This window comes from Macaca nemestrina, chromosome 17 (genome assembly GCF_043159975.1).
Source record: "Macaca nemestrina isolate mMacNem1 chromosome 17, mMacNem.hap1, whole genome shotgun sequence".
Taxonomy (NCBI): domain Eukaryota; kingdom Metazoa; phylum Chordata; class Mammalia; order Primates; family Cercopithecidae; genus Macaca; species Macaca nemestrina.
This window is the reverse complement of record NC_092141.1, coordinates 60,471,985-60,484,680: the sequence shown is the minus strand read 5'-3', so window position 1 is coordinate 60,484,680 and position 12,696 is coordinate 60,471,985. Positions and strand designations below refer to the sequence as shown.

Here is a 12,696-nt window from a genome sequence, read left to right as displayed (position 1 = left end):
AGGTGGGAGGGGGAGGATCACTAGAGCCAGGGAGGTGGAGACCGCAGCGAACAGTGATCACACTACTGCACTCTAGCCTGGGCGACAGAGCAAGACCCTATCGAGAGAGAGAGAGAGAGAGAGAGAGAGAGAGAGAAGACAGGGTCACACTCTGTCGCCCAGGCTGGAGTGAAGTGGTGTGATCGTAGCTCATTGCAGCCTCGAACTCCCAGTCTTAGGCAATCCTGCCACTTCAGCCTCCTGAGTAGCTAGCACTACAGGCATGCACCACACCTGGCTATTTCAGAAGGGGGAATTTTTAACCTAGAATTTTTGAAGCATCCTATTCCAGGGGATTCTACTCTCATCTCTACCACACATACTTAGGGGCATAACAATTTATCTCTTATGAATTATTTTTAAAAGTAAACATGGAAACAAAAAATCTAAATGATTTTTAGATAAATAAATGCAATCATTAAAATCATGCTTTTGAAGAATATTTAATAACACTGGGAAATGTTCATAATCTAACATTAAATAAAAGGCAAGACAAAAAAATTCTTGCAGAATCTCAGTTTTGAAATTGTACATATGTGCAAGGAAAAAGAACTGAAGAAAGTATAACAAAAGAGTAGTCTGGTAAACTTTGGATGGTAGTATATGGTGTGAATTTTATTTCCTTCTTTATAATTATTTTCATATTTTTGAAATTCTTAATAATAAGAATGTGTTACTTTTCTCATCAAGAAAAAAAAAATCTTCTTTTTATTTATTTGCTTTCTAGATACAGGGTCTTGCTCTGTTGACCAGGCTGGAGTGCAACGGCAGGATCAAGGCTCACTGCAGCCTGAAACTCCCCAGCGATCTTCCTGCCTCTGCCTCTGGAGTAGCTGGGACTACAGGCAGGCGCCACTATGCCTGGCCAATTAAAAAAAAAAAAAAATTGTAGGACTGAATCTGGCTATATTGCCCATTGTGGTTTTGAACTCCTGGCCACAAGCAATCCTCCCACCTTGTCCTCCCAAAGTGTTGAGATTATAGGTGTTAGCTGCCGTGTCCAGCTGAAACTCCTCTTTAAAAATATGGATACAGCCTAACCTTAGGGAAATAGTTTTCTAAATTATGACAACTTCTTTCACTGCATATATGCAATCTAAAAACAGCACTTAGAAGACTGCAATAACTTGAGGAATTGCTTATGACACAGAAAATGTACACTATGTTTTCAAACCAGATTATGTTGTATATAACTAGGCTGAGGGGAAAGGAAACAAAAAGTAACTATTAACAGTGGTTGAAAAGTATAACACATACACATTGAAACAAATTTTTTTAATTTAAAAGGGGCTATTTATAAAAAAGTTTTAAAGGTAGCTCTGTGTTTTAAGACCCATATTCTACTTGCTGCGATCGAGATAGTTTTTTTCCACTTTGAGGTTCTTTTTTTTTTTTTTTTTTTTTTTTTAAGGGGCAGGAATATCATTTTGCATCAGGCGCTGTAAAAAAAAAGGGGGGTGGAAGGGTAGGGTAGGAACCAGGGTGTTGGGGAAAATTACTTCAATGTGTTGAGTCCGAAGCTTTTTGGAAAGCAGTGTAGATGCGATCTTTTTTGCTCTGAATCGAATTCCACAGAAACCGTTGTGCCGAATACTGTAAAACCTTAACTTTTATAAACGCCGACACCGAACTCACGCAAAACTACCCAAGTGCGTGCCAAAGACCATTTCTGGGAAGCTCATTCCATAAGACCTTCGCATTTTTCCAAATAAAAGGCCTCCCTTCGGATCTGATTATTTCTCCTCTGCAGGGCTGAGGGAGAGGGAGGGGATGTGAGACTAAGGCAATAGATTAAAATTGAAAGTCCTTTCTCGCAGCTTCATTTTCGCCCTCACACTGTCCCAAATGCTTAGAACCCTCCTCGTCAGAATGGGAACGGTGCCGCCGCTTGTCCTAAAAGACGCAGACCAGGTCCGTGAACTTGACCCAGGCGCCCACGCCTCTTTTTCCCGAAGGTCCGACAAAGGCGGAAGGGTTGAATGGATTCTTTCCCGGGCCGCGAAGGCCTGGGGATCAAAAGTAGAAGAAGAGAAGACTGCAAACCCCTTTGGTTCAAGCAAGCTTTGTGGCAGGTAAAAGCCAAATTGGTGGGGGCGGGTAGGAAAGAGAGAGCATTACCCGGCTAACTCCCGCAGGCCTCTTCCGATTTGTCGGCGGGGACCTGCCTCCCTGCGGTGTCTCTGGCCCCAGATACCGAGGCCGGGAGCTTTTCGTTGCCTCGCCGGATTTGGTATCTCGTTAGCCGGTGTCGCTGAGCCGCGGGGGGCTCCGGAGTGGAAAGGAAGCCCCGCGCTCGGAGCGCCCCATGCCAGACGGAGTGGCCCCCGCGCCTCCCTGAGCCCCGGCGCGCCGGGTTCACCTTCAACTGGATGTTACTGAGCCAGGGAGAGACCCGGGGATCGAGTGTTTGATCTTCCCTTGCTCCAGGATCCTGAATTCTTTAAGCACACGAGCGTGCGCGCGCGCGCACACACACACACGCAGCACTACTACAGTCTGAGCAGGCCGCTCCTAGCAGCCTCCGCAGTCGGCGGATCGCCGGGAAAGACGCGCCGGTTTCCCGGGTCGGACGGCTCTCCAGGCCGCTATTTCCTCCGCCACCGAGTAGGGTGACGCCCCATTTGCGAAGTTGAAGTTTCCAGGTCCTGGGAAGGCGGCTGGGAGACCCGCGGGGCTCGGCAGCCTCTGGTGGCAGCCCGGGATCGGATAGCGCGGCGGGCGACAGCCCCCCGGGTAATCCCGCCGAGGGAGGGGCGCTTGTAAAACCGAGCTGCGACGGCCTCGTTACGACTGACTCGAACACTCTCTAATAATTCATCGGCCTTAGCTAGTATTCGTTCGTGTACGCATTTGTTTATCCTGATTATTAAAATAAATTAACGATTGGACTGCCTAAAATAAGGTAAACCAACATGAAATGCCAAGGAGAAAAACAGAAAAAGTTACACCATGTCGATCCTGACCAAAACATTGGCCTGACTTGCCGGATGGCCTCAAGAATCCGGCTTTCAGCTGCAGACCCGGCGAGTGTTCCCGGGAAGGCAAGGATTGGAAGCTGTTTGATAAAGCCGCGCTGGCTTGGTGGGTCCCGCGTCCCTCCATAGCCCCCTCCGCCCTTCCCATCCACCCCTCCGCGTCTCGGCCTGGCTCCGGAGGGGTAAAGGAATGTTTATTGCCTGACTCAAGTTCAATGACAAAACCCTGCCTGGAATGGGAGGTGAGGTGAGCTTCAGCCATCAACCTGACAAAGGCTGGGCGCAGGTTTTGGCCGGGGACGACGGGCTGGGCCCACCTAGAGTCAGGCAGCTGAGAGTCCACAGGATGGGTACGGACCCCGCGGACCGAGAGCTGCTTCTCTGCCCTCCGCCTGGGGTCTGCGTAGTTTGGCGGGTAGTGCGGGTGCGTGCCCGCCTGGGTGGGGGTAAGGCGATCAGCGTCTGAGTGGGCAAGGGGACGTCTGATTACTGCCCAGGCTTCGCCCGGGGGTCCAGGACCCTGTGAGATGCCCCTGCTCTCTGCCAGTCCAGCTCTAGCTCACCTGGAGCAAGGATCCACACCGTCCTTCTACCCACCGCGACCTGCATTTTCTGGCCTCCTCCTCCAAGTTTTGCTCACATCTTCCCTCCCGGATTCGATATTCCAAGCATCTTCTCCAGGGAAGCCTCCCAGAAGCCGTGTGTGTGTGTGTGTGTGTGTGTGTGTGTGTGTGTGTGTGTGTGTCCTTCTCATTCCCTGTTCCCCGCCCTATTCCCCATTTGTTCTGATTGTGGTCATTTGGTCATGGAATATAATCCTCTGGCCTCAGGTCACATATGGGGAAGCTGCAGACCCAAGATCTACCAGCATATGAGTCAGGCCTGGTGGGAAGGGAGAGCATATTTCCATCTCTTTCCTCCTGTCTTCCACCCCTAGTGGAAGATTTTGCTTACTCGATAAATGAGTAGTTGGTTGACATAAATGTCCACATGTGTTTAATCCCCCGTGCTTCCCAAGCTTGCATATATGCAGATCTGTCCAGTGCCTGAGGAGGGACTGGGTCTAGGGCATTTGGGTGCACCTGTGTGATCTCAGCTGGGTGACTTCAGATGGAAGCAGGTGCTTGTTAGTATCTGAAGGGCCTTGTGGGGAGAGGTATGTTGACAATGGAGGAGCCACTGGGCTTTCTATTTTACCAATTGGTGGTAGAGGTTAAGCCCTCCTGCTTTGGGACCTAGATCAAGTAACTTACCCTCTTAGTTTCAATTTCTTTAGGTTATAAAGTGCTCACTCAATTGTGGATTTTGTCATTATGGGAGGGGGAACTGGCAGGGAAGGAGCCAGCTGTGGGGAGAAGAGAGTTAGGTGAGTCCTGAGTGTTTTTGTGGATTACTGTGCCCACCCCAAGACCAGTCCTGTCAGTGGCTGGCTGAAGATGTGAGCATGTGGCCCCCAGTCTGCTTCTGTGCTGGGCCCAGAGCCCCTGTACACACACATGCCTGCTGTGGCACTGATCTCACACTTACCAAGGCAGAGCTTCTGAGAGGGTGCAGGGAAGGGAATAAGGAAGCCAGGGGCCTAGAGAAAAAGGTGCAATTATTATTATTATTATTATTACTATTATTATTATTATTATTATTCGAGATAGAGGCTCGCTCTGTGACCCAGGCTGGAGTGCAATGGTATAATCTCAGCTCACTGCAACCTCCACCTCCCAGGTGTGAGCAATTCTTGTGCCTCAGCCTCTTGAGTAGCTGGAATTACAGGTGTGAGCTACCATGCCCAGCTAATTTTTGTATTTTTAGTAGAGACAGGTTTCACTATGTTGGCCAGGCTGATCTCAAACTCTTGGCCTCAAGTTATCTGCCCACTTCAGCCTCCCAAAGTGCTCGGATTACAGCCATGAGTCAGTATGCCTGGCCCGTTTTTATTTTTTTAAGGGCCGGAGTTTTTGCCTTAAGGATGAGTTTGTAAAAGAGAATAATAATAATTGTTATAATCACAGTTAATTTTCACCCAGTTTCCTTTTTAAAAAAATTTTATTATATAACTAGAGACGGGGTCTTGCTACATTGCCCAGGCGGGTCTCGAACTCCTGTGCTCAAGGAATCCGCCTGCCTCGGCCTCCCAAAATTCTGGAATTACAGGTTGAGCCACCATGCCCGGCCTCGTCCAGTTTTCAAAGTAGATGTTTTGTAAAATATTATAGTTTTAAATAATAATAACATTAACAATATTAATTTTGCTTGTGCCAGGACTCCATCCGATTGGAGACAAATATTAAGTCTTATGGCGGACCTTACAGCGGGTACTAGTTCCCACTCCTAAGCCTCTCCCCCGCCCAGGCCCTGCAGGTCCCGCGTGCTGCGAAATATTTTCTTTGTCCCTTTCTGCCCAGGGCGGCTGCTGGTCTCCCCAGGAAACAGCGAGTAGGTGTTCCCGCCAAGTGGTATCGGTGAAAGCCTGCTGCTCACCCATCTCTTGTTTCCCAAAACCAGTGAAGGCTCCCAAAATCCTGGAAGACCGCCTCCTAGGGCCTCCTGAAGCAGCTACCATACTGAGAGATCCATCGGTAACGCCCTTGGCCCACCGATCAGCTAGTTTACCTTATTAGAGAGAAAAGCACTCTTGGAGGTAGTAAGGTGGGCCGGTCCTTGATCTGAGAAATGGGCGCACAACATCGCTGTTCTCTCTGCAAAGGTGGGGCCCAGAATCCAGCTTGCCTGAACTCGCAAGCAGGCATCGACCTGAAGGTTTCGGCCTCCCAGTGGCGCTCTGTTCACACACCTTAGGCTAGGAAAGGAAGGACGGGAGCACAGCACTGGGTGCCCCCCTCCCTGTAAAGTCTGGGGCGGGGCTCAGTGAGCAGGCCTGCGGTTGGTGGCTCCCCACCTCATAGCTGCAAGTCGGGGCGAAAGCTGGAGTGTCTCCTCCCAGCAGCCTCCTCGCCTCCCGGCAAACCTCCGAATCTCCCTGGAAACTCCTGGTTGCTGTGGCCCTTCCTCCCTTGACTGGCTTCCTCCCTCTTTCCCAAGGCCAGAGATGTCCTCTCTTCCCCTCACCTTCCTCCCTCTTCCCAAAAAAACGTTTAGGAAAATGGGGGTGGAGACCACCAGCCTGGAAGTTCAAGTCCAACGGCAAAGTCCCTGACCCTCCCCCGAGGCTGGCGCCAGCATTATTCTAGGAGCGATTAAACTATTTTGCTACCCCCTGTGCCCCTCCCAGTTCGGGGGGCAGTTTTAGGGGAGGAGAGGGGGTAATGGTGGAATTCTTTCCTTCACTCTCCCTACCACTTCCTCCCCTCCCCCTCATCCCCTCTACACAGAACTAACTGGCAAGGAGAGAGGAAGAAAGGCTGTCATTGGTTCCCCATTGGATGTTTTAAATCTGTCTCAGGCCCAGGCCAGCGCCTGGGGGGGAGGGGCGGGGTGTCCTGCTCTTGGGCGAGAGGCCCAGGGCTGCTCCTGAGCTTTCTCCCCTCTTTCCTGGAGAGCGACTGTTCGGGAGGGTGAGAATGGTATAAATTTCAAAAACAACGAAATCTTCTTTTGCCCCCTCCGCAGCAGTCGCCTCCGGGCTTTATTGCAAGTTTACGGTAACGAGTTCATTTATTTAATTCGCGGTTGGAGCTTGGGGGTTTCTATTAGACAGGACGGGGTGGGGCTGGGGGGCACAGGGTCTCCCCTGAAGGAAATCTAATTAGAGTGCAGCACTTAGAACCTTGAATACAAGTTTAATGAAGGGGAGGAGGGGAGCTGCAGGGAAGAGAAGTTTGCTCTGGGCTGGGGAAGGAAAGCTGGAGCTACTCCCGAGAACTGGGGGGTCTGGATGAGGCTTTTTCCTGCTTCGGGGGCTTTCCACCTTCCGGCCCCGGAACTACTACTTGGAGTACGGATCGCGTGCAGGGAAGGCGGGGTGGATTCTCGGCTGGCGGCTGCCTCGCAGGGTCCCCGAAGCTCTCGCCAGCCGGAGTAAAACCCAAAAGATGGAGTCTCAGGTTCGCACTCTGCGTTGCGGGTGCCGGAACCGAGATTCCAAAAGAGCTTCCGGAGGTGGTTTCTACGCATTGCGCCACTACTCCCTTACTCGGCTCTGGAGGCCTAATAACATCCACCTGCTTTGGAGTTAGAAATTATTTCAGGTCTAGAGTCCGCGTAGACGCGACCCTCCGATCCCGTTTGGTAGCTTGCTGAAAGACCCGCTGCGGGGGGCGGCGTTTGGCTCTGAGGGAGGGGAAAGGTCTGGAGGGCAGCTCAGAGTACAGTTGCGCCTTGTTGGTGAAAAGGCACCCTGCTTATTTTCCGGAGTATATGTGTGTGCCTCTGCGTTTATTCGTCTGTGAGACCGTTGTCTGGATTCACCTATTGTGACATTGTGTTCACGTGTTTGTCCGAATGGTAAGCAAAACATTTCCTCCTGTAGCTTAACATAGCCCTTATTTAACAGTAAATAGCTGCAGGCGAGTGTAGGTTTGTAGATTTTGTTGTTATTTAAACACAAATAAGTGAGAGATTTCAATGTGGTCGGCCGGGGATAGGTGGGAGACTAAAATTGTTTGGGAAGGGATTTCCAATAAAAGGGTTTAATACAAAACGAAATTAAGTATCCTTTGCACAGATTCCATACAAGTAAATCCGAAAAAAAAGTAGGGGGTCCACCGCGAATTGTTATGGCGAGGAAGATAAATATATTACTAACGAAGACATGGACAGAAGGCGGATGGCGCTGCGGCCTGGCTCCCGGAGCCCGACCGCCTTCTTCCATTCGAGATCGCTCGTACCGAACCTCCTTGCCTTCTTCCTGGGTCTCTCAGGGGCTGGACCAATACATCTGCCGATGCCCTGGCCGAATGGCAGGCGACATCGCGTCCTGGAGCCGCCACACGCAGCCCAGTAAGTACCCAGGAGGCCCCAGGCTGCGGGAAGCCGGTAGCTCCGCGGGAGATGAAAGACTGCCCGCAAGTTCTCCTGGAGTGGTGAGCCTCTGCCGGGAGGGGGCGCCCTTGTCTTTTTAATGGTACTAACACACTAGTGGAATAAATCTCTAAGATTCCACATCTTTTGTTTGCTCTGAATTTATTGCGAGTGAAAAACAGAGAAGACCCTTAAGTTTCAGTTCCTGATAGCAGAGTGTGGGAGTTAGAGCACGGGGAGTCCAGAGGTCCCGGACCCCCAAAGGCCTCTACCAGGGCCATCTGCGTTAGTGGCGGTGGCAGCCCCTCTTGTGGCCTTTTTCCTCTCTCCAAGGGGGCACCCCGCACCATGTCGCTCCCCCTCATCTATCTCGCCGCCTCCCCACAGGCCCATCTCCGCTGAACTCTGGCCAGTTCTGAAGTCGGCGAGGGAGGGGTTTACTTGCTGGATCGTTGGTCGTTGGTCGGGTTTGAGCATATACAGACAGAGGAGTAAGAACCTGAGATATTAAACGCTACCCACATGGGGCTTCCTTGAAGGAGGACGTGGAAGGCAGAAAATGACCTCCTCTGAGCGGTGCATGTAACCGAGAACCTTAAGCTGGACCACGGAGCTTGGACGATTTTTTAAATCAGGAAATCGACCCCCTCTTCCTCCTCCTGGTCCTCTTCCCCCGAACCCCCAGTCCCCATGAACTCACACTCTTTGGCCTTTTCCCTCAGCCCCGTGCTCCTCTTTGGTAAACAGATTTGTAGGAGTCTAAGTCACATCCCACCCTCACCCCTTCCCGGGAGAGGAGCCAGGGCTAGGATCCCACCCGACCGCAGGCCATAAACACTCGAATCCCTTGGCTTCGGCGGCTGCCGCGGGGTTTCTTGGAGAGCTGGCTCCGGAAGGGAAAGGTCCTCGAGGTAGTGGCGGACGCGGCCCCCTACCGACTGCTCGCCACCGACCCACTGCTTGCCACCGACCCACCAACCCGCTGCTCGAAACTTCGGTTCTGCGGGTTCTCCAGACTTCAGGCCTGTGGGCTCAATTGTGGAGAATGGCCTGCAGGCCCACTCACTCCCACCCTCCACCCCCCACCCCCAGCCTAAGATGCAGAAGGGCCCAGCACGAAGCCGTTGGCTTTGCTGTGCGGCCAGGCGATGAGTACCACAGGGCACTGAGCCCAGGTACAGGACATCAGAGAATGAACGCAGAGGCAGAGGTCCCCATGTCCCTCTCACGGTCCGGGCTCTGCGAAGAGCCCGTCTGTCTGCTGCTTCCAGAATTCCGCACTGTGGATCTGTCTACGTGTACCGGGAAAACAGGGTTGGCACCACTCTGCCACTGTTTGTGCCTGGGAAGGGCTGAGTAGGCAAGGTCACAAACATCTACTTCACTGGGCTCCCAAATGCCCAACAAACCATGACCTGCTTTGGTCAGAACCACCAGAAATACTAAAAGAAAACAGGGTTTGCGGGAGGAAATCCCAGGCACTTTCTCAAACCTTTTTCTCTGGAAGGAAGGACTGACTAGGGGTAGCCTGCTGGCTTCATTTTCACACGACGGCAAAATCATCATGTTAAGAATGGGGGCTTCCAAGACCAGTGGGTACAACCTATAGGGTGGACAACGAGGGAGGAAGAGACAACTTGTACAATTGTCCACCTGCCCAGCTGTCAGCTGAGAAAAATGCTAAACGGACATCACAGCCACATAAGCGAATCTGCCCTTTCCCCTGTCCTCAGTCTTGCTGCTGTTACCAGGATGGGAGGTGTAATGGAAGGGGGTCTGAGAGAAAGCTTCCCTGCAAGGGGATCGCCTTCCAAGTTTATTCATAATCAGCTCAATTCATGAAAGCGGTTTCTAAAGTGCTCTACAGAGCTCTAGATAGAAAATATGAGGCTAATGATCATGGCAGCTAGTACTGGTTATCGTGATTATCGCCACTGTCAGGATGAATGATGATGACTGGGACAGATTCTCTGGGGACCCTGGTGGAGTGGGCTGTCACAAGGGGCTTCCCTCTACCTGCACATACTGGGTACCCAGGCCACTCCTGAGGAACAGTCCAGGAGCCAGTGGCCTGGGAAGGATGTTGTCTCTAGGGGCCTCTCAGCAGAGTCCGTGGCTCCAGCCTGGGCTTGGCAGGTTCCTGGTCTCCCCAGGACACCCCCACTTTCCCTCCTCCCACCCAGGCAAGGAGATCTCTTTAAGGAGTAGCGCTGTTCTTCACCTTGGCAAGAACCTTCTTCTCTTTGACCCGGCGGTTTTGAAACCAGATGGTAATCTGGCGCTCCGAGAGGCTAGTGGCTGCCGAGATCTTGCGCCTCTTGTCCTTGGTGATGAACTTGTTAGCCGCATACTCCCGCTCCAGCTCGCGCAACTGCCCCTTGCTGTATGGAATGCGTTTCTTGCGGCCGCGACGAAAGGCGCAGGCGTCAGGAGGGTGCTGCCCGCTGGAGTCTGCACGGCGGGAAAGAGAGGGAGGAAAAGGCATGGTCAGATCCCCACCCATGCAGACCCAGACCCTGCAAGCCCCAAGCTAAGTCATCCCACAGGTGCACACAGGTCACCCTACAGGCACACGTGCAATCCTGTTCCTCCAAAGCATACCGGGACACCACCCTGGCTTCCGGCTTGTTCTCTCACCACCGCTCAGCCGCCTTGGTTCCTGAAGGCCATCCTCACCCATCACTGCTCTCACACCCACGAATCTGCAAACATACCCCCACACCACACACAGGCCTTTGCCCACCATCACATACGTCCACTCTTCATGCATTTCCAGACTCTTGACCACTCTTTTAGATTCTACAGGCAAATTCTGGAAACACGTTTCTGCTCCCACTCCCACTACATGCATATACACACACGCGCACACACACACACACATCCACCCATCCCAATGCACACATCTATGTCATGACTGCAGGAAACCTAAATTTTTCTTTTTGGAATTGGAAAACTCATCTAAAAGAACGTGAGGGGTTGTATTCTCTACAGTACATCCTATCTCCCACACCCACTCCCCACTCACCGAATTGAGAGTTATTTAGCCTTTGTGTAGAATTAGTCTGGAATTGTGCTGGGTAGGGACACCCTGATCCCCACTCAACAGCAAAGAGATCCAAACCTCTCAGACATGTTGAAAGGCTGGTCCCAGGGCCTCCTGGAGAAGGGAGGTGGCCCTCAGGCTTCAGATAGCACCCAGCTCAGGACCCTCACACAGACCTCCATCCAGCTGCCTGGACCCTCCTTCAGAGTCCTAATTACCAAGGTAGGAGCACCAAGCTCATCCTCACCAGCCCAAGTCTCCCTCCTCCTCCTCCTCCCAGGGAAATGCCAGTGGGACCCACAATCCCAGGCTCAGAGACAGGGGGACCGAGGGTAATAGAGGTTACCTGCAAATGCTGCCTTCCAGAAGGGACCTGGTGGGTTCTGTTCTCCCTGGCAACACATCTGACTGTTCCAGCCACCAGCGAGAGCCCAGGACTGGTAACTGTCCACGGGCAACAGGGAGTCATGTCGCGGTTCCCCGGGAGCACCCAGAGTCTGCACCACAGACACGTCCAGGTAACTGGCCATAGGCTGGTAGGTTCCCGGATATCCCGGATAGAAGGCAAACTCAGTAGGGCGGCTGGGGTACTCTTCCCCGGCCGTGGGAGTCTCCGCGGGGTAGGCAGCCAGGGTGGCTGCCTGGGCACAGGGTTTCAGTGAGCTCCGGGAAACTCGGCAGGAGTAGTACCCGCCTCCAAAGTAGCCATAAGGCACGGGAGCTGGGGACGTCCCCTGGGGCACCCCGGGGCATGGGTGGCATTGCTTTGGCGGCTCCGCCGAGCCTGGCAGATCCAAGGGGGCATAGTTGACAGCAGGCATCAGCGTAGGCGCCGCTGGGTGGCTGGTCAGAGGGGAGTGGGCGACCAGATTCCGCCCACCTCCCGCTCCCAGCAAGCCTTCGATATCCTTGGCTCCATCCAAGGTGGCATAATTGCCGGGCTCCATGGAGCCGAGGGTCGGCTCATGAGGTGCGGGGGCGGGGAATCTAGGGGGCACCCAGCTCGCTCTCCCCACCCAGGCCCGGGGAATCCAAAGCGTTTTAAATCGCTCCCAGCTCGCAAGGCGCCTGCATTCGCTCAGCACGGCCGTCTTGACGCAAGAGACGCAGGGGCCCGGGCACACGCGCTGATTGGCTGCGGCCTGGGGGAGAGAAGCTAATAAAATCCTAAAGGCAGAAACTGCGAAAATACTTTACCCCAGCTTATTTTTTCTCTCTCGCTCTTTCTCTCTCTCTCTTTCTCTCAGCTCTCTCCTCTCTCTCTCTTTTCCCTCTCCACTCTTCTCTGTCTCTCATTGCACTTAAAAACAACACGAGAGAAAAGGAAGGAGGCGTCCTTTCGCTGCTTTCCAGTTTGCAGAGTCCCAGTTCCACGTCCGGGGGGAGGGGAGGCGTGGTGGGCGGAGGAGAGGGGATGAGGAGCAGGTCCCCACCTCTTTCTCCTCCCCTCCCTCCCTGGCTCTCTGTCTCCTGCGCTTTGGCAGGTTTAACGAGAGAATAAAAAGCTCTCCCTATAAAGTGTCCATCTCCTGGGGGGGAAGGGGAGTCGGGGGTGGGGCTTGGAGGCCGCTCCCGGCCTCAAAGGAGAACCCGGGAATGCGCCTGTGTAAGAGGAGGCTGGGAAATGGGGGTTAATGGGTATTTCTGGCAGCCCCTGGCTTTGGGTCCTGGGTACTAGCACTCTGGTTCATTCCCGGTACGCTTCCTGTCCCAGATGTCCTGGAA

The 12,696-nt window shown here is 52.9% G+C and overlaps 2 protein-coding genes across 4 annotated transcripts; one reads left to right on the top strand and one right to left on the bottom strand.

The window, feature by feature from the left end:
* The first annotated feature begins 7,148 nt into the window (after nt 1–7,148).
* LOC105472327 (PRAC2 small nuclear protein) lies at nt 7,149–8,058 on the top strand. Its single transcript, XM_011725464.3, is given in 2 exon segments — nt 7,149–7,896; nt 7,899–8,058. Coding segments are annotated over 2 exon segments (273 nt in total). The 5' UTR covers nt 7,149–7,719; the 3' UTR covers nt 7,995–8,058.
* LOC105472326 (homeobox B13) lies at nt 7,789–12,160 on the bottom strand. 3 transcript variants are annotated; one of them, XM_011725461.2, is made up of 4 exons: nt 11,318–12,160; nt 10,954–11,085; nt 10,150–10,379; nt 7,789–9,531 (listed from the first exon to the last, which is right to left on the bottom strand). In XM_011725461.2, the coding sequence occupies exons 1-4, from the start codon at nt 11,916–11,918 to the stop codon at nt 9,496–9,498; spliced, it is 999 nt and encodes a 332-aa protein (XP_011723763.2). In that variant the 5' UTR covers nt 11,919–12,160; the 3' UTR covers nt 7,789–9,495. The 3 variants fall into 3 exon arrangements, with proteins under 3 accessions (XP_011723763.2, XP_011723764.2, XP_011723765.2); XM_011725462.2 differs by lacking the exon at nt 10,954–11,085; XM_011725463.2 differs by lacking the exons at nt 7,789–9,531; nt 10,954–11,085 and having other exon boundaries at nt 9,732–10,379.
* Nucleotides 12,161–12,696: the final 536 nt, after the last annotated feature.

Excerpts from the sequence above, each read along its gene's own strand:
- LOC105472326 (XM_011725461.2), bottom strand. The coding sequence starts at position 11,918 with ATGGAGCCCGGCAATTATGCCACCTTGGATGGAGCCAAGGATATCGAA. Across the intron at positions 11,086-11,317 it reads CTGGAAGGCAGCATTTGCAG|GAGGCCCTGGGACCAGCCTT; the intron begins GTAACCTCTATT and ends TCCCTTCTCCAG. Across the intron at positions 10,380-10,953 it reads GCTAAATAACTCTCAATTCG|ACTCCAGCGGGCAGCACCCT; the intron begins GTGAGTGGGGAG and ends CCCGCCGTGCAG.